Here is a 19,968-nt window from a genome sequence, read left to right on the forward strand (position 1 = left end):
TTCCTTTCCCCTTCAGATGAGAAGCTCTAGGAGAGCAGGGGCTTTCTCTCTCTTGTCTATGACTCTTCCCTGGGACCTGGGCCAGTGCCATGTAGTAGGCATTCAACACATGTTTGTGGCATGAATGAATGACTATTAGGCTGCCTGTGTTAGAAATCCAGGGGCGTCAGGGTGGGGCCTGTACCCTTGCATTCATTACTGGCAATGTCAGGGGCGGGGCACTTAGTCACTGTCTATTCCAGCGCATTCCACTTAAACCCTCCATCACTGGGATTTATCTCTGAGTTTAATCAAATGTAACTTATATCGCAGCCTCCTCAGTAAATAATTGATTTTCCCTCTCTGTCGTCTTCATCACAAATACTTCTTTGTACTCTAAAGAAATCATTTAATCAGTCGATAGCATACACAGCCCTCTTGTTTAGAAGGCAGATGGAAGATAAAGCGTGGGTCTCGATCCCACCAGAATCTTCCAGGACCAAAATAATCTACCTTAAAAAATAGTCTGCAAGCAAGTTGGCAGCAGAGAGACCCAATTAAACGCTCTTGTTTTCTTTTTTTTTTTTTTTTTTTTTTCTGATGGAGATGACCGCGTTAAAGTTGTAGCTGATGCAGAAGAAAGTTCTCAGCCAGTGGCAGGCTGCACATGAAAGTAGAAACCCTCGTTCATTTGTGGTTTAATTAACCTCTGTCTGGGTCCGAGAGCAGGCTTTCAAATGCCGAGCATTCACGCATGTGGGGTGAGAACTTAAGACTCAGGGGGTTCAACTGTCCTGCGCTCTGCTGTGACCTCAGCTCACTGACTAAATCCCACTCTCCTGCTTCTCTCTGTGCTCTCAGTCATCTGGCTTTCCGTGGGCAACATGTCCAGAGCTTACAGGGATTCATGTGTAATCCAAGTCCTACAGACTTCCTTCCTTCGCCCTCATTGTTTCCCCCAATGAAGAACATTGGGAGAGGTAAATTTCGCATCTGTGTTCACACGTTTGTCTGTTTGGAGCCCACACGTCTCCGGAGTGGAAGAAGGGCGGGGGGAATAATGAAGTGTCAACTCTGATACATGTAGAAAGACTCCATGGAGGCGTTCTCACAGGGAAAAATCCATCTTCCTACTGTCTTCAGGAGGAGTTCTCAGTATTGTATCTCTTTGCACTGTTTTAATTGGAAAGATCTTAACTGTCCAATGATAAGGGGTTGGTTAGATAAATTACGCTACATCTATAAAATGGGGGTGTCAGGCAGCCACTAAGAATCATGTTCCAAGAAATATTAATATGGAAGAAAAGATACACTGCCCTGCCAAATGGAAGAAGCAAGCTACAGATGTACAGTATGAAAACATTTTTGAGAAATGTGCATTTGTGTGTGTATACTTAGGAAAAAGTTTGGAAGGGCATATACTCAAATGCAACCACAGATAACCCTGGAAGTTACTCTGGATAACTTTCCCTCTTTTTCCTCTCCTGTGTTTTCCAAATTTTAAGATTTGAGCATGTTCCTCTTTGTAATTGGAAAAAAAAAAAAACAGTTGTTTTAAAGAATGGAAATAGAAAAAGTTTAAAAACGTATCTGTTATTTTTTCATTGGAAAACAAGATCATCTTCACTTGTCATCAGCTCCCAGGGCTTTGTAGATGCCTAGTATCTGCTGTCATGTGCATTTGCCAAAGGGAGACAAGTTGTGAACTTTAGAAAAGCAAACCCCACTGTACCTCCCAGTTCTGGTGGCAGTGAGGATCACCGCGCTCACTCTGACAGACTCAGCTGCCCGCGACGGCTGGCGAACACTCCACAGTTTTGCCAGGGGCCTTTGAGTTGCATTTGGTGAGAGACCGTTAGCTCTGGATTTGCCTTCTTGCTTAGGCTTAGCCTCGTGGAACATCAAAGCAGGTTACATCATTGGGGCACTCGGCACTGCCCCCCCGCCCCGAGCCCTCTTCCCGTCACTCTTGGATTATTGCAGGCACTTGCTAGCTTGCATCTCCACATCAAGACCCCCTCTCGGGCTTCCCTGGTGGCGCAGTGGTTAAGAATCCGCCTGCCAATGCAGGGGACACGGGTTCGAGCCCTGGTCCGGGAAGATCCCACATGCCACGGACCAACTAAGCCCCTGGGCCACAACTGCTGAGCCTGTGCTCTAGAGCCCGCGAGCCACAACTACTGAGCCTGTGTGCCACAACTACTGAAGCCCGCACACCTAGAGCCCGTGCTCCACAACAAGAGAAGCCACCGCAGTGAGAAGCCCGCACACCACAACGAAGAGTAGCCCCCGCTTGCTGCAACTAGAGAAAGCCCGCGCACAGCAACGAAGACCCAATGCAGCCAAAAATAAATAAATAAATTTATAAAGAAAAAAAAAAGACCCCCTCTCTATCGTCTGTCAGAACTCTGTCCCTCAAATGCACTGACTTTGTACTGTCTTCCATCGAGTTCCCAGGAAACCAGTGGTGGAGATGGAGATTTGCTCTAGGAAACTTATTGGGGAAGTGCCTTCAGAATCAACACCGATGGGGAGTACGGGTAGCAGGGCTGAGCTAGAGGGAGGAGTTGAACCCTGATGCAGCTGCAACAAAGGCCCCAGCTGATCTCACTATCCACAGGGAGCTCTTGAGTGGCCTTCAGCGTCATCCCCAACTGAGGCTTGGGGCTTGGATTTTTATACTCAGCCTCATCTAATCCAGTTATTGATTGGATGCAAGCTTCATGGGGGGTGGGAAGCGAGGTGAGGGGAACATGGCCTTGGGTGAGGTGACGCTTTGGTGGAGGAGAGTTCCCTGAGAGCAGCTCACCCAAGAGCCTTCCTGGGTCAGCATGTCAGCTGGGGGATGAGTCTTCAGACCTAAAGCTGGGTCTGGGAGACACACCACATGTAGCCTGCAGTTTACAGAAAAGGAAGTGAAAATATTGTCAACATATGATACCGTCCAGGAGCTGTACCACTGTGTTGGGTGCTTCACACATATGATTGCATAGAGTTCTTACAGTAATCCTGCAGGAGGAACGTAATTATCGTCATTTGCGGAGAGATGAAGTGACTTGCTCTAGGCCAGGAGGCTCCGAATGACAAAGAGCTGAGGACCCAGGTCTCTTCCTGGACTGTGTTCTTTCCCCTTCATCACCCTGCTGCTCCCCCACCCTTATATGCATCATCCTGTCTGGCCTTCATCCCTGCAGCACCACAACCATAATAGGACCCTTTCTGTTGCAAATGACAGAGACAAAAATAAATTCAATGACTGTGGATTCAGACCTGTCCTTCCCCTGCCTTCTGCAATCCTATTTCTTACCCAGCCTCAAGTTTCACAATCTCTTCCTTAAAACTTTTGTTCTGTTTTGTTTTCTTTTTTTGTGTGTGTTTGTTTTTCTGCTAGTTTTGTTTTTTTGTTTTTTTGTTTTTTTTAGTTTCTTATTGGGGTAACATTGGTTTATAACATTATATAAGTTTCATGTATCCAACCTTATAATTCTACTTCTATATATGCTACAGTGTGCTCCCCACCAAAACTTTCCATCCATCACCATATAGTTGATTCCCTTTACCCATTTTTCCCTCCCTCCAGCCCCTTCCCCTCTGGGAACCACTGCTCTGTTCTCTGCATCTACCTGTTTGCCTTAAAACTTCTTTGGATTAACTGCATTGATTTTTCAGCACTCCTGACTCTGCCTTTTCTGAGCTCTGTGTTCTTGGGCCAGTCTTTACCTCTTGGAGCCTTAATTTTCTCATCTGTAAGAAGGGACTAATAGTGCATGTCATGCTAGGTTGTGAGGAATAAGAGGACAATGAGGGGAACGTACATATTGTTCAAAGCCCATTCTGTGCCTTGCACTGTGGCATCAACATGAGATAAAATATTGCACACCTGGTGCATTCCCTTACACCCTTAGTGGCAGCACATACTGGCTTTACCTTCTCTGCCCCTTGGCCACTAGGAAAAAGACCCAAGCCCAGCCATACAAAGACCTGAGAAAGCGAATGGTGTGTGCCATCCTCAGGCTCTCGGTAAGCAAGTGTGAACAAGGAAAGCTGCAGATTAGAAGCCAGGCTGGTTAGTCCTTGACAGGCCCAAGTTAGCAGGATATACCAAGCTCCTAGGCCTTCATGGTAGACTTCAGAAGGACTCGGCAATGGAGGGTTATAGACGTCTTTATAATCTTAAAACTGGAAGGTTTCTCCCTTTTTCTGTCTCACTGCTTCTTCCTCTTACATGGAGGTATGATTGGCTATTTTTCTATTATACCTGACTTGTGTTCGAAAAACGTTGCTAGGGGTTGTAGTGCCACTAGCCTGTTTAATAGCACCTGAGACTTTGGGCACCATGATGAAAACTTAAACTTGACTTTCCAAAGTGATAAAACGCTATGTCTATATGTTTGGGGGAGGGTGTTGGAAACTCTGGGTAAGGAAAGTGAGAGCACTTTCCCTTACTCAGTATACTTCCTTCTTCAGCAAATATTTATTGAGTACCCACTCAGTGCCAGGCACTGTCCTAGTTGTTTGGGATGCACAGAGAGGACAACAGAAGACAATGCCAGCCCTCCAGGAGCTTACTTACAGTCCAGCTAGTGGGATTCCCTGGCCTACGTCCTTTCTGCCTCAACATGCTCTCCTGCACCAGGGGTCACCACATGGGGCACGATGCACGCCCCACACTTATTGAGCATGGTAGTCTCTTCAGTTTCCCTTCACAGAAACTTTAAAATGGTGTTTGAAAGGACAGTGCTAGGAAATTGTTGGTCTAAGGATCTGTTGGAGTGGTATGACGTGGCCAATGATTGTTTCCTTCTGTTATTGAGCTTATTAATGATGTCATACAATTTTTATAATAGATTTTTAAAGTTAAATAGCAGCTGGCAGAAAAGAAGAACCAAATAAATACTAGTAGACCTTTGTCTATTAGGATAATGAAAGAAGGCCCAACTGTCAGAGCATAAGAATTGGGTCACATATGGGGTCACCAAGGGATCCTGCCTTGTACTTCTGTGGTTCGTAATCTGACTCTGCCTCAGAATCATTGGCCAAACTTTGAAAATGCAGATTGCCAGTCCCTCACATTAGAATCTCTGGAATCTTAGGACTTGGTTTGCTACAGAGAGGTGCACACGGATGCCAGATACCCTTTATACAGAGTTCTTTCCATAAGTACCAGAGAGGAGAACTTTTAAAGAAAATGTATGTATGAGTCATAGGTTGAATATTATTTTAGCTTTTGAATTAGTTTACCTTTTAGCAATGATGACAGCAACCATGTTCATAAAAGTGCCTTTTAGCAGCCCTCTAAGTGTGTCATTTCCCTTGTTCTGCCCACTACCCAGCTAGTTAATTACACAAAAATCAGCATTCTCCCCTACACAGTCAGCATACATAATTTCTTGTCCATTGCATATCAACACCTGGGTAATGGCAAGATAGAATTCTAAGTAAAATAAGTTATCTCTGCTCCTGGGCCCTGAAATTCCCCCCACAATCTGTTCTTACATTGGACAACCTAACAGACAATAGAGCGCTCTCAGCAATGGATAGAATGATGTTGGCTAGGCTGGGGGATGCGGGTGGGGGGAAACCTCTTTGAGATTTTCTTATCATCAAGATGGATGGCCTAGTAATTCAGAGAGATATGCAGAAGGAGGGAGGATGTCTCAGTTTGGGTACTAGGTTAATAATTCATAAGGTGATCTCCCTATAGCCTTCAGGAAGGAACATCCTGTTCCTAATTGCACCCTTATTCCCAGGCCAAAAAAAAAAATTACCAAACAGCTGGGACCATCACTTCTAATGCGGTATGACTTTGCTGTGGTTAGCTCTGGGCCACTGGTGCTTAATGTGAAATATATTATTTGGGGAGGAGGAAGGCAGTAAAGATTTATTGAAAGACTGCCACGTGCCAGGGAGTGTGCTAAGAGCAAAATGTGTATTGTCTCATGTAATTCTTCTAACTGTCCTAGAGAGGAGTGCAAATAACTATAGTGTTGTACAGATGGAGAATCTAACACTCAAAAGTTAAACGCCTTTCCTGGAATCGCACACACACAGGTGGTCACAGAGCTACTGCCGTGCCTTCTGACTGCAGCGTTAGGCAACCACACCCCTCACTGGCAGCATGGCCTTGTACCGCTGACCCTGCTTCCCTGTGCTTCTGTCCCCTCTTCCTCTGAATGGGATGCAGTCTTTGCCTTCGAGGTTGTTCTGAATTTTCAATAAGACAGTATGTGGAAATGAGACAGACATCCTTGTTTTCGGATATCATCCAGCTTTTTCTTCCTCCTTCCTCATTCTAGCCTCCCCGTTACAGACTGAATGTTTGTGTCTCCTCCCCCCACACCCTCTAAAATTCATGTATTGAAGCTCTACCTGCCAATGTGATGGTATTGGAAGTGGGGCCTTTGGGAGGTAATTAGGGTTAGATGAGGTCATGAGGGTGGGGCCCCCTTGGTGGGATTAGTGCCCTTATAAGAAGAGGAAGAGAGATCAGAGCTCTCTCACATGCTCTTTCTCTCCACTAAGTGAAGATACAGCAAGAGGGCAGCCATCTGCAAGCCAGAAAGAGGGACCTTACCCAGAACCAAATCTGCCAGCACCTTGATCTTGGACTTCACAGGCTCCAGAACTATGAAAAATCTGTGCCTGTCATTTAAGCCACCCAGTGTGTGGTATTTTGTTACAGCAGCCTCAGCTAAGACACTTCCTTTGATGTTTAAGTATCTAAAAAAGAGGAGTGAATACTCAGCTTGATATAAGAAATATCTTGATGTTGACCTCTACTAGACAGGAAAATACTGTAACTGTCAAAAGTTAAAAGAATTAAAAGGATCCACAGCCAGACTGCCCACGTTAGAAAAAACAGTCTTGGCTCTTGTGTGTGCTTCTGTGGCCATGCTCATTATCTGGGATGAGTGGGGGAGGTAAAGAGAGAACAGTCTTGGGTGTGAAATCTCATTTGTTTGGCCATTAGCCATCTTTAGTGAACAGCGTGGAGTGGGAGACTGATTACGACTCCAGTCGATTCTGTGGGCTCTCTGCCTCAGTGTCATGAAAAATGCTAATTGCCTGCTTCTTTGGGCTCCTGACTTCTGACAGAGGGGCTTGTTTTTGTTGAAGTTTCTGCAAGGTCACTCCCAGTGTGGGACCTCCATGCTGGCAGTGCCTTCTGCTCCAAGACAGGGACGTGGTGTTCTTCCTGACAGCATCCTTGAGGCCTTTTCAAAATGGGGAGTTTACTCGGAGTTTAGCCCTGGGGACTGTCTCCATTTAAATTCAGAGTCATTTCCCGGGTTATGAGATGAGCAGGTTGTGATGAGGCTGAGAACCGCTCTTCCCTAATGGCAGGAAGTGCAGTCAACAGTGAACTAACTAAAGGTGTGACATTTACTTTATCCCATTAGGACTTCTATTCCTTGAAGACTTAGTGAATCATACTCATGGAATGGATTTGAGATAAAGTCTGTACGGAAGGGGTTTGTAGTGACCCTGTACACTTTCCCAGTGTGATCCAGACTCTGGGAGTCCACTAGCCTCTTTTGAATAAATAAATAAATGCATTCATGTATTGAATTATTCAATACAGCTGGGAACTGTGGGTCCACTCTATGCCAAGCACCATGCTAGGTTCAGAGAACACAGATGAATCAATCCCTGCCCCCACCCTCAGGGAGCTAACATGTAGAGGAGACAGGCATGAAGACAAAGTCAGTGAGGTGCCCTGGTGCTGTGATAGATGCTGTGAGCGAATTGAGTGAAAATGTGTCTATTTGTTAGGCAAATGCCAGGCTCCGGGGATACCTTGGCTAACAAATCTAACACAGTCCAGGCCTTTCTGGAGCTTACAGAGGAATGAGAAGGAGGAATTTAAACGGATTATTACAAATGAGATTAATTTGTTGCAAGAAGGCAGGGGGACTATCAGGAGAATACTATGGACACATCTCAGAGGGGACGTCCCAGGTAGATCTCTGGGATGGAGAAACCTGGACACATGGCATTGTGCTGAGACCTCAGGTGTCGAAGGGGAGGGGATGGGGGATGGGGGAGGATAGGGAAGGGTGGTGGCTTCAAGGCCCAAAGAACAGCAGGTGTAAAACTGCAGAGCACAGTGTGCTTAGAGCATGGCTTGTTGGAGGATCTGGATGAAGGCCACTGTGGCGGGAATGTGAAAAGTAAAAGGGAGGGTGGTCCAAAATGAGGTTGATGAGTTCAACAGGGACCACCATATTTATGGGGGCCTTGCAGGATATTTAAGGAGGTTCATTTTACTTATACAGAAATATACCTATTTTAGAGCTGTATGCTCAAAAATCTTTTACTGATAGAGATGTGATTTAAAAAAAAAGAAAAGAAAAGAAAAAAGCCCTGGAGACCTGCTTCTATGGACTCGGGCAGACCTGGGATTAAATCCTGGCTCTAGTACTTACCGAGGTGAATCAATTTAAGCAACATGACCTCTCTGAATTTCTGGCTCTGGATCTAAAATATGTGGATAGGACCCACATACGATTGCCTTAACAGTAAACTGAGCTCTACAAAGCACAGCATACAATTCTGGCCATGGTTAGAGTCTCTAAATATTAGTTTTAAATGTCATCATAGACGGTTAGCTCTCAGAGATCTCTGGAGAGCATTGTCTCTCTATGAATGCTCATTGGTACATGAGGAGACTGAGCCCCCAAGAGGATAAACGACTTACACATAATCACATAGGTGAAGGTATAGGAACAGAGACCACACTTGAATCCAGGCCTCCTTACTTCCCAGCCAGTTACTGCTTTTCTTCCATGGGGTGTGGTTTCCAGGCATAAACCCTGTATCTTCCTCCTTTGGAATTCCAATCAGTGGTATATTGAAAATTCAATTCTCAGATTACTTGGAGAGTTTTGGATTAAGATTCTTGACAAAGCATCCCTTATAGTGATTGTTCATCACTGTTGTCTGTTTATGGAACCTAGTAAAGCCAGTGCACCAGGGCAGAAATCTTCAAACCATTCCGCTTAGGCTCCTTTCCTCTGATGTGAGTAGGAAAGCACTAATAAGTTGGTGCCCCTCAGGCCCTCCCTGTCTCCCCGGCATGTACACCCAGCCACAAATGCAACTGAGCAGTGTTTCTCCCACTTAAGGAGATCCCTTGGAAACATTTAAAAAGAGAGTCTTGGGCTTTTAAGAAAACAAAGAAAACTCTATGAAAATACCTTTGCTGCATAATATCTTTTATTATTACTGATTTTTATCCTTTGTGAACTGGTAACATGTTTAAAATATTATCAATTTGAAAACCCCAAATCAAAACTTTGTTGTGAAATTCTCACTCTGAGGACCCAGTTTGAGAAATAACACCTCCAAAGAAATTTTCTACATAAAAAGGTTGCTGTTCGACCACTTGCTGTTCCTGGTGAGCTTCCAGAATTACGAATGTCTGAATCAACTCAGTCTACTGTGTCCCTCCCACTAGGCTCAGATCTCAATGGGTGGGATTTAGGAATGTGTTTTTTTGTGTCTATGTGGGGTGTGTGTGTGTGTGTGTGTGTGTGTGTGTTTTAAACAGGTGATTCTTCATTAAACTAGAATTAGAAAATGACTGCAATAATCTATTGACTTTTCCACTAGAATGTAAGCTCCATGAGTAGAGGGATATTTATATATTTTGGTCACTGCTGTATCTTTAGCACCTTAGAACTTATAGTGAGCACTCATTATATATATATATATATATATATGTATATGTATATATATATATATATATATATATATATATATATATAAGTGAATGATAAATCAATAATCAATCAATGAGAGCCTTATACTTCCCCAAATGTTGCTACACTATTGTTTTAATCTAATCCTCACAACAGACCATAACATAAATAGCTCCTGTGGCCTAAAGAACAAAGCCCAAAAGCTTTAGCTTGGCTTCCAAAGCCCTTCATGATTAGACCCCTCCAGCCTTTGTCAGCATCACTCAAGCCATGGTTTGAACACAGTACTTTGTAAGCACATTGATTGTCTCAGGCTTACCCCAAATCAATCTAATCAAAATCTGTGGAGTGATATTTATGAAAGCTGCCTAGATGATTCTAAAACATAGTTAGGGTTGAGAAACACTCAGTCTAACCTAATTACTCACTGTCTCTGAATATTACCGTAATCTTCGTTCCTCTAGGAAGCAGCTTCCTTGCTTCTCTACCTGTTGAATCCCTGCTTTTTCACCAGCCTCCCTCAAACGGCATCTCAACTCTGCAGCTGTTGCTAATCCTCTCCTCACCAGACAGAAACAATTCCTCTTCCCCTCAGCTCTATATGACATTCACAGTCCTGGTCATATTTTGTAAAGCTATGTGTGTCTCCTTCTGAATTGTGGCTTCCAGACAGGAGAAGAGACACTTTTCACTTACCTAGGTACCACAGAAAGCTAGCACAGTGCCTTGCACAAAGAACACTTTGAGGCAGTGCAGTGTAAAGATGGTGATAATATAATTAGGGTGACCACACAATTCACCATCCAAACTGGGATACGTTTGAGAGTAATGAGGGGTGCTAGTAATAATAGCGTCAGGACAAAAGGTATAAACAGGGACTGTCCCAGACAAACTGGAAGTATGAGCACCTAGATAACAATGGCCAACAGTGACTAGCTCTTAGTGTTTGCCTGTCACTCTCCTACATGCTGTCTGTGTGTCATTTCTTTGACCTAAACAACGACCCTATGTGGGAGCAACTGTTTTTATCTGCACTGAACAGAGAAAGATGCCGTGGAAGACATGTAAAGGAACTTACCTAAGGCAACACAATTGGGGGGGGGGGTGGGAGAGGTGGGACTTGAACTCAGGTCCTCTGAATCCAGAGCTCATGCTGCCCAGTGGAGGAGCTCAGGCCTCAGAGTACGACAGGATGAAGCTCTATTCACAGCTCAGCTTGAAATAACTTTAGGTACCTCTCTGGCTTTAGTGTCTTCATCCATAGAATGATGGCAATGCCTCCTTCCAGTAACCCTGGAGGATTAAATGGGACATGGTATGAGAAGATCAGGCGAGGTGTGTGTGCTTGTGATGTACTTGTCTTAAGAGAAAGCTATCTGCCAGTTTACTGTAGGCTCCATCAGACATCTATTCAAATAGCTGTGACACAAAGCGAGAAGTAGTAAGTGCTATGACAGGTCACAGGAGACCCCATAGCCTAATGGGTAAAAGCATGACATTTTGCCTGAGACCTGGGTCCAAATTCAGGCTGTCATATTTGAATAGACATTTCTCCAAAGAAGATAGGCACATGGGCAATGAGCACATGAAAAGATGCTCTGTATCATTAGTCCTGAGGAAAATGAAAAATGCAACCATGAGGAGATTTCACTAAACACCTACTAGGATGGCTAAAGTCTAAAAAAAAAAAAAAGACAATAAAAGATGTAGCAAGAACAGCTGGTAGAGAAACTGGAACCCTCATACTTTGCTTGCGGGATTCTAAACTGGTAGAGCCACTTTGGAAAAACAGCTTGACAGTTCTTCAAAAAGTTAAACAGAGTTACCATATGACCCAGCAATTTCTCTCCTAGGTATAATCCTAAGAGAATTGAAGAAATATGGCTATGTAAAAACTGGTACAGAAATGTTCATTATAGCACTATTCTTAATAGCAAAGAAATAGAAACTGTTTAAATGTCCATCAGCTGTTGTGGTATATCCATACAATGGAATATTATTCAGAAAGAAAAAGACAAAGTACTGATACATGCTATTAAATGGAATAATCTTGAAAATGTGATGCTAAGTGAAGGAAGCCAGTCACAAAGGACCACATATTGTATGATCCCACTTATATGAAATGTAATTTGCCTCCAGAACAGGCAAGTCTATAGAGACAGAAAGTAGATTAGTGGTTGCCTAGGGCTGGTGGGCTTGGGGAAGATGGGGAATAACTGCTAATGTGTACAGGGTTTCTTTCTGGGTTGATGAAAATGTTATGAAATTAGCTAGCAGTGATGGTTGTATAACTCTATGAATGTACTAAAATCACTGAATTGTACACTTTAAAAGAGTGAATTGAATGGTATGGGAATTAAATCTCAATAAAGCTGTTATCTAAAAAAATTCAGGCAATGCCCTTGGCTTTGGGTATTGGTGTCATCTTCTATAAAATAGGGCTTATGACAGAGACTAACTCAAAGAGCAGATGTGAGGATTAAAAAAGAGATTGCATGTAAAACTCTTGGCACAATGACTGGTATCATAAATGCTCGATAATAGATGATTTTCCTTAAATACTTGACCTTTCTCCTGTCCATCCTGAAGCAGAGGGTCAGTGGTGCTTTCAGCAAAATAGGCTGGGGATTCATGATAACTTAGGATGCATGAAGATTGACCCTCTCCCTAACACTCTCAAGTCGTATGTGCCTCTGAAGGAACAGCCTTATGGCTCTGATCTCTGTTATTTATTTCTTAACTTACATATTTGAGACCTTGCTCAAGATGTGCTCATGAAAAATTACCCTTTTAATGGTGGAGCATTTAATGAGAAACCGGATTATCTACTGCATAAGTGCCCTTCATACAAATTAGCTTGGCCCTGGGTCCTAATCTAAATTGGGCTCTCTACTTTCCTCTAAATGACCTAATATTTTCTTATTAATCTCTGCCCTCGTTCACCTGATCTGGCTCTGCTTCCTCTTACGAAGCATGCTCCTCAACAGAGCTCTGTGCCCTGACAAATGTTTCTTAAGGCTGTCTTTGTATCTGACTTACGGACATTTTTCGGACATGACCTGGAGGCTGGAAGCTGTTTCTTCCATTTTCAAGCCATCTCTCCGATGGAGTTTTAATGCTGCCAGTGTATTAAATATCAACAGATTTGGGCCAGGTGAGTTTTGGTAGAAGTTTAGATGGGGCTTCACAGGGAAGTCAGATAGATGAGAAGCAGTTAATCATCGTGGTTAAGAGAACAGGCTTGAAGACACAGAACACAAGCAAACCATAAGCCTGGGCTTTGGCATCAGGCAGATCTGGGTTCAGGTCCCACTCAGTGAGTTTGGACAAATTACTTGGCCTCTCAAACCTTCAATATAGATCCTTGTCTATAAAACCTAAGTAATAGTACCTACCTCTAGGATTATTTCCAGAGCTAAACAAGTTGGTGCATATAATGAGCTTTGTACAGGACATGATAAATCCTACCTGGTATTGTTATTATACTTAAACTTTGGAGGAAGTTCCAAATAGTGAAAGGGATGCTATTAGTGACTGAAATAGTGTCAGGAATTGAAGAGGCAGAGATGGTATTTGTGATAGAATAAGGTAGAGTAAGATAACCTTCCCAAGAAATAGATCAAACCATAGGCCACTCCCACCAAATATTGCATAATAATGCAGGGAGAGGTGACCTGTGGTGCCCACAGCTAGATGTCTGTACGTAGAGGGTATATCATGGCAAATGTTCTTCTCTTTGTTGGTAGCCTTAGTCTCTGACATCTGCCCTCACTGATCCCGGAGGCTTAATTTTTACATTGATTACACATTCAGACGAATCATCCATGTGTTATATTTGCTTTATGGAAAGTAATTCAAGAAGTTTAATATGCTAGAAGTCAGCAAGGATGCGGTAGAAAAAATACCAAATGGGATTTGGGGATGACAGGTCCAGGCCTAACTATGCAGACGTCCTTCTTTTGTGTTTTCCTGCTCTCAGCATTGTATCTTCTATGTGCTTCTTTTACTGAGCTGATAACAGGGGCGACAACTACCATTTATAGAAAACTTACCATGTGAATCCATGCTTTGCACATACTATCTCATTTAAGTTACTATTCATAATAACTCCTAAAGTAGATATTTAATCTTCATTCAACAGTTAAGGAAATAGAGGCTTGGCAGATAGTTTAGTTGGCTTACAAGTGAGAGAGCCATGATTTGAAATGAGGATATCTGGCTCTAAAGCTTATACCTTCTTACACATCTAGCATAATGCACTACACATTTTTGTTTGCAGTCATCAAAAACTTGAGCCTCTTGGGGCATAGACTTTATCTCATTCATCTGTTGCCAGTGAGTAATAGCATCTGGCACAGAAGCGATGCTCAGTAAGGGATGAATGAATAAATGAATGAAATGCAAGCCATGTTTCGTCAGTAGAAAAGCATTATATGATGGTTAGCTATTGCTGTTGGTTTTTTTTCTATTTTAAATGTGTCCTCAAATAATTCTCAACCCCACATAATGGAAAGGCCTCAGTTTGTCCATCATGTGGAGAGAAGAAATGGGCTGAATTATCTCCAGTGTCCTCAGGTCTAAGTGTCAGACTGATGAAAGAAGGCGTGATAGAGGAGGTATCAGAAGTTGAAGTTAATGATATTCCAGGAGATGAATATCAGAAGCCTAGGGCATTCCAGGTTTTAAGAACCACATGAGCAATGCCCCAACCTGACTCCTTTGATGGGAGTTTGCTGAAGTTAGAGATTTGAATTCCTATGTATTCTTTTTTTTTTTTTTTTTTCTGACTGTGAGCATGGACAAGCTATTTGAACTCTGTGACCTTCATCTTTGTCATCTGGGAAATGGATATGGTTGAGTCGTTGTGAAGAGGGGGTAAAGTTTATAAAACATCTCACAAGAAAGATGTGCTAAGTTCACAGTAACTTTATTGTCTTCATTTTATGTGGATGTATTTGAACTTCTGGTTGATGTGTCTCAGCAAAATATTATGCTAATAATTATTGAGAAAGCTGTTACGAGGTGTGGGCGCACCGTACCAAGGAGTATGGAAGCCTCTTTCTGTACACGCATGAGTTAGCAGAAGAGACATTGTAAAATCATTTTTTGATAATTGCCCCCGAGTCACTGCTTGATACAAAGCAATTACTTTGGAGTCTCACTATAAAACAGCCCATGGAATTGGGTGTAAGGAGGGTCTTGGACCCGGGCCAAAGTCATATTAAATGCTGGAAATGCCGGAGAGCCTCAGGGCTAATACTATTCTAACAAGAATGTCAGACATAAACTCCTAGTGGGTGATGATCATTTGTTGATGACCTAGTGTGTATCAAAATCCGTATTGGGTACTTTATACGTGTCATCATGTTTATTTATCTTAATGCCCCTTTGGGATTGGTTATTTTTAACTCTTTTTTTTTTTTTTTTTTTTTTTCTGCCTGAGAAAATGGAGTCTCAGAGAGAATTGTGTAATTTGCCTGAGGATTTAAAAGGATAGAGCCAGAATTTGCATACAGGAGTCTTACCATTCTTTTGTCCGTGGTCCAATGATTTGACTTTCATAGCATGTAGGTGAACCAGAGAACCAATCTCGGAGCTGCGGATATTTAAAGCCAATGGGGCCTGAACACCTACATATCTGAATCCTGCATTTCTCTCTTTTTAGGTCAGGATCGCAGTGAAGCCACTTTGATAAAGAGGTTTAAAGGTGAAGGGGTCCGGTACAAGGCCAAACTGATCGGGATTGATGAGGTTTCCGCAGCTCGGGGAGACAAGTTATGCCAAGACTCCATGATGAAACTCAAGGTACTGTGCAAGCATTTTAATTTAAATAGTGTGGGTTTGATATGACCGAGAGGAAGAAATGATTACAGTCATTCTGGTAAACATTTTTTTTTATTCATATACTGGTATATTACTTGGTACACTGATGACTCACTGCATTTATTTATTGGGAGGACATGTCAATCATTTAGCAAATGTTTGTTGAGCATCTCCTATGTGGAGGTATTTTGCTAGCCCCTGTTGTACAGTTTTTGAGCATATCACATTTTATTCAATTGTATCTTCACTGTGCAATGCCTGCAAAAATAAAAGTACAAAATCATCAGATTGTACTGTCACTCAGAGTTTATAAATTTTCTACTTTATTTTTCAATAAATTTTATATATTTTACCATATGATGAATATGGTAAAAGATGATATATAAATAAAAAAGCTGATTTTATTCATTCTTGAAATTTCTATTAATGTCCCCCAAATACTTTAAAGGGAAAATGTTATAAAAAGTGATACGTAACTAGATATTGATATTTGGCGGTATCACAAAGAGATTGCTGGTTTTAAATGCTTTAAAGAAGGCTTTTCATTGAGAAAACTAAGAGAGAAATTGAGAAAATTTTTAATATGCAAAATAAGAAAATTATGTTATTAAATAGCCTTTAAAAACATACAAAATTGAACATTGTTTGTTCCCAGATTCTGGTCTCTATGTAGTCTATGTCTCTTTTTTAAAGAAGTAATATAAAATATGAGAAAAACAGATGATTTAGCAAGAAGTTTATAAGCTATCTTATGCACTTAAGACCTATAATTTAATTATTTTCCTGATTATAGAATTCAAAAAATGCTCATTGTAAAAATTTTGAAAATACAGAAAAGTATGAGGGAAAATTAAACTTATCCACAATCCCACCACAAAAAGAAAAATCATTGTCAGCATTTTTGTGTGTAACTAACACTCTCTCTTTGTATTTTTATATACATTTGTGTATATGTATATGAATCATACACATATATGTAGTGTAATTGGAATTACTATTTATAGTTTCGTATCTTGTTTTCTTTCTCCCTAATAATATATCATGAGCATTTTTTCTTATCTTCTAATAGTCCCTGAGGATACAACTTGGTCAATGTAATTTTTTTTAATGTAAGAAAAAGGGAAGAAAAGAAAAAAGAAAAGAAGGCTGGTCAAGTGCCTACTAATATTAAATGAGACAATATCTATAAAACACCCTCTACATTGCCTTTTCTTTGATAGATGCTTAATAAAGCACAGGTATTAATTTTGTTTATACTGTGCACATTTTCTCAACAGTTTAACATGTATATCAGATGCTAAGACTCCCTGTAGTATAGCTGTAGGAATCATTCTTTTTAAAAACTCTTAATTTTCTAAACTGTGTATCATTACTTTCTTTTTTTTTTTTTTTAGCTGTTACACAGCAAACTTTATTTTAATAGTTATGAATCTACTACAAGGCCTACTAGAAAAAGGTATAAAAGACATTAAAATCATGAGTTCACAGATCGTCTCCTTGGAAGAGGTTAATGTATCCTTTTATAAAAAGTAATTAAGCAGGACTTCCCTGGTGGTGCAGTGGATAAGACTCCACGCTCCCAATGCAGGGGACCCGGGTTTGATCCCCGGTCAGGGAACTAGATCCCACGTGCATGCCGCAACTAAGAGTTCGCATGCCGCAACTAAGAGTTCGCGTGCAGCAACTAAGACCTGATGCAACCAAATAAATAAATATTTAAAAAAAAAAATAATAATAATAATTAAGCAATGTTATAAGATTTTAGGACAGTCCAGTAATGAGCCCCCTTCTTCTGCCAAGTTCAAGTCTGAGTGATAAATACGCAAAGGAGTCCAACAGGAAGAATTCTAAATTCCAGCTTCATGACTGATAAATGCTGGTCTGGAGGATGTGACGTAGACACACAGCCACAGGGCATCCTTGAAAGAGACAGGCCATTCCACTTGGTTTGTGGGGTAGTTGGATAACTGCAGTGCTCCATGTTCACGCACCCTGACCCCTGCTCTGCCCCAAAGCAGGGCTGTGATTCACGCAGGAGGTAAGACCAGAATGCAGCCTCTCTACCAGCGGGTAGACTGCAGAGAGAGAACCCAGAAAGACTGAGCCAAGCAGACCCTAGTCAAGAATGGGGATAAAGGCCTGGATCTTGATTCTTGCTGAAGTTGCTCCTTACTGAGTATGAGGCCAGGCAAATGGAGATTTGCTTTTGACAAATATTAATTGAAAGACATCAAGAAGCTCTCCAGTGGCCTGGTTCTCACCCAGAGCCACAAGTCTGCTGAGAACAAGAAAGAGGCTGGTGCATCTCCCCCCAGTATCCTAGTAGATAGCGTTCAGCAGGCATGGGTCACGGAGCACCTCACTGACAGCTGCCTTCATAGAAGCATGGAGGTCTCAGCGTATGTGAGACAGGAGTTGGCCTGTGTGCCCTGAAGTTCTCTCTCAGGATTAACACTGGGCCAGGCTAGCTGTACCAGGCCTGGCCAGGATTGCCGACCTTGGGTGTGTATGTTGGGGGGGGTGGGGCGAGGGAGGGGGGGTGTTACCTTCAGTGAAGTGCCCCATCTGTCACCCCTTATAACTGTGAGGTCCCCAAAGCTCTGGAGAGTTGGTCCAACCATAACACGCTCCTGTCAAATGCTCTGAACTTGTTGACGGTTCTTGGTTCCCAGACAATTGTCTTTTCGTTATTTGCAAGTTGCAGAGAAGAATGTTGACATTTCTGTTCCCAGTAGTGTTTCTTTAAGAAACAGAGAAACATAAATGATCGATTCTCCATTTGGCCACTTGCCCAGGAAGGAAAGACAAAGTAGTACAAAATGCCTGTTAGCCTTGCAAAAGGCCCACTTGTTCATGTCAGGCCATAGGAGAAAGTTTTTTTTTTAATCTGTTTTTCTTTGCTAGGCTCTCTGAAGCTGGTGCCTCTTCCTGTTTTAGAGAGTTTTCTCTTGGATTATAGAGATTTAAGAGGGGATTCATAATGTGAGTGTGAGTGAGCCATTACCTGTCCACCAGCGAAGCCACATTGTCATTGTATTTTAATTTAGTCAACAACGCACTTTTACATATATTATCTCTTTCGCTCTTATGAGGTAGCTGTTAGCCTCCCTGTTTTGTAAATAAGAAATCTGAGGCTCACGGAAGTTATAGGATTTGCCCCAGAACCTTCATTTAATCTGGGATAAGCCCAGAATTCAAGCCTGTATCTCCAGATGCCCAGTGTTTGATAAGATATAGTTTAGTGCTTCGTTCTATTCTGTTTTGTATCTGCGTTGAATCTATCCTGGTTCCCCAACTAGAGTTTAAGCTCCTACCAGTAAGCTACATAGCCACACATCATTGACTTCCAAAGCAGTCAACTTTCAGAGGTATGGGGCAAAATGGTGGTGGTTGAAGCTATGGGAGAGATGGGCTGATTACAGAGCCCTAAGTAAATCTATTAGTCAGGGTCCTGTAAGAAACACCCAGCCCGACTAGGTCAGATGAGGACACTTTAATGCAGGAGCGACATACAAAGGTTAGGCAAGGTTAAGGTAGCAAACAAGAGCTGGCGAGGCACTGGAAACTAAAAACAGTGGGAAGCTGTTACCATCCTAGGATGAGATCTATTTACTGGAACCCAGGGAGGGCGAGATTGAGGACAAAGTCCCTTCCCTCGCCAAGCAAAAATAAGCTACTCCTGGAGATTGTGGAACAAGGATGGGAAGGAGGCTGGATGATATACCCTGACCTCTCTCCTTCCACCCTCTGTTTTCCTGTCTGTGCCTTCCTGGGTGGAATCCAGAGGGCAGGAAGCTCAGAGGACCTGGCAATGCAGACCACAGGGGCCAGTCTCTGGGCACAAAGCAAGGCAGAGGAGGATATTTGTATTCTCCTTCTTACCTCGGAAAAGTGAAACTTAGGATGAGTTTTCCCCCAAAGATCTACAACTGATAACCAGTAGGGCTGAGATTGGAGACCAGGTTTAGTTCACGGAGCTTTCTGGAATAGCATTCTAGGTTTTCAGCTATTCAGGTTGCATACCTGCTTGACGTGTTCCCTGGAGATCACAGTCATCCCATCATGTGCATACACCCTGCTGGGTGAGGTTTCTCAGAGTCCTTTCCTGTGCATCATCTTATTGGATTCTCACGGCAACCCCTGAGCTGGACAGGGCAGGCTATCAACCCTGCCTGGCATGCCTGACCCCTTCCCTGTGTATAAAATCCTCCAGCAAGATGCTGCCTCTGTGTGACTCCCTTAGGGACACCTGCATCAGTCATTTCATACAGTGCCCAGCACATGGCATTGCTTCATAGAATCAGTATTAGTATTAGAGGTGATGGTCACGGTCATTTGCTGAGCTCTCCTTGCACGCTGCACCCCATGCTAGGTGAGGTATGTGCACGCTTCACTCTTAGGAAGTAAGAAGTATTCTCATTTTAGAGTTCTCCTTCACTACTGAGTTTGGAAGCTGGTGGTTCCA

At 42.5% G+C, this 19,968-nt stretch overlaps 1 protein-coding gene across 10 annotated transcripts in view; it reads left to right on the forward strand.

The window, feature by feature from the left end:
* The window catches only part of DAB1 (DAB adaptor protein 1), a 412,298-nt gene that overhangs the window by 252,365 nt on the left and 139,965 nt on the right, over positions 1 to 19,968 (forward strand). For all 10 annotated transcript variants that reach the window (XM_061184153.1, XM_061184148.1, XM_061184157.1 and 7 more), the window contains one exon: positions 15,346 to 15,485. In XM_061184153.1, coding sequence (XP_061040136.1) covers positions 15,346 to 15,485 — 140 coding nt within the window. The remainder of the gene's footprint in view (positions 1 to 15,345; positions 15,486 to 19,968) is intronic.

This window comes from Eubalaena glacialis, chromosome 3 (genome assembly GCF_028564815.1).
Source record: "Eubalaena glacialis isolate mEubGla1 chromosome 3, mEubGla1.1.hap2.+ XY, whole genome shotgun sequence".
Lineage (NCBI taxonomy): Eukaryota > Metazoa > Chordata > Mammalia > Artiodactyla > Balaenidae > Eubalaena > Eubalaena glacialis.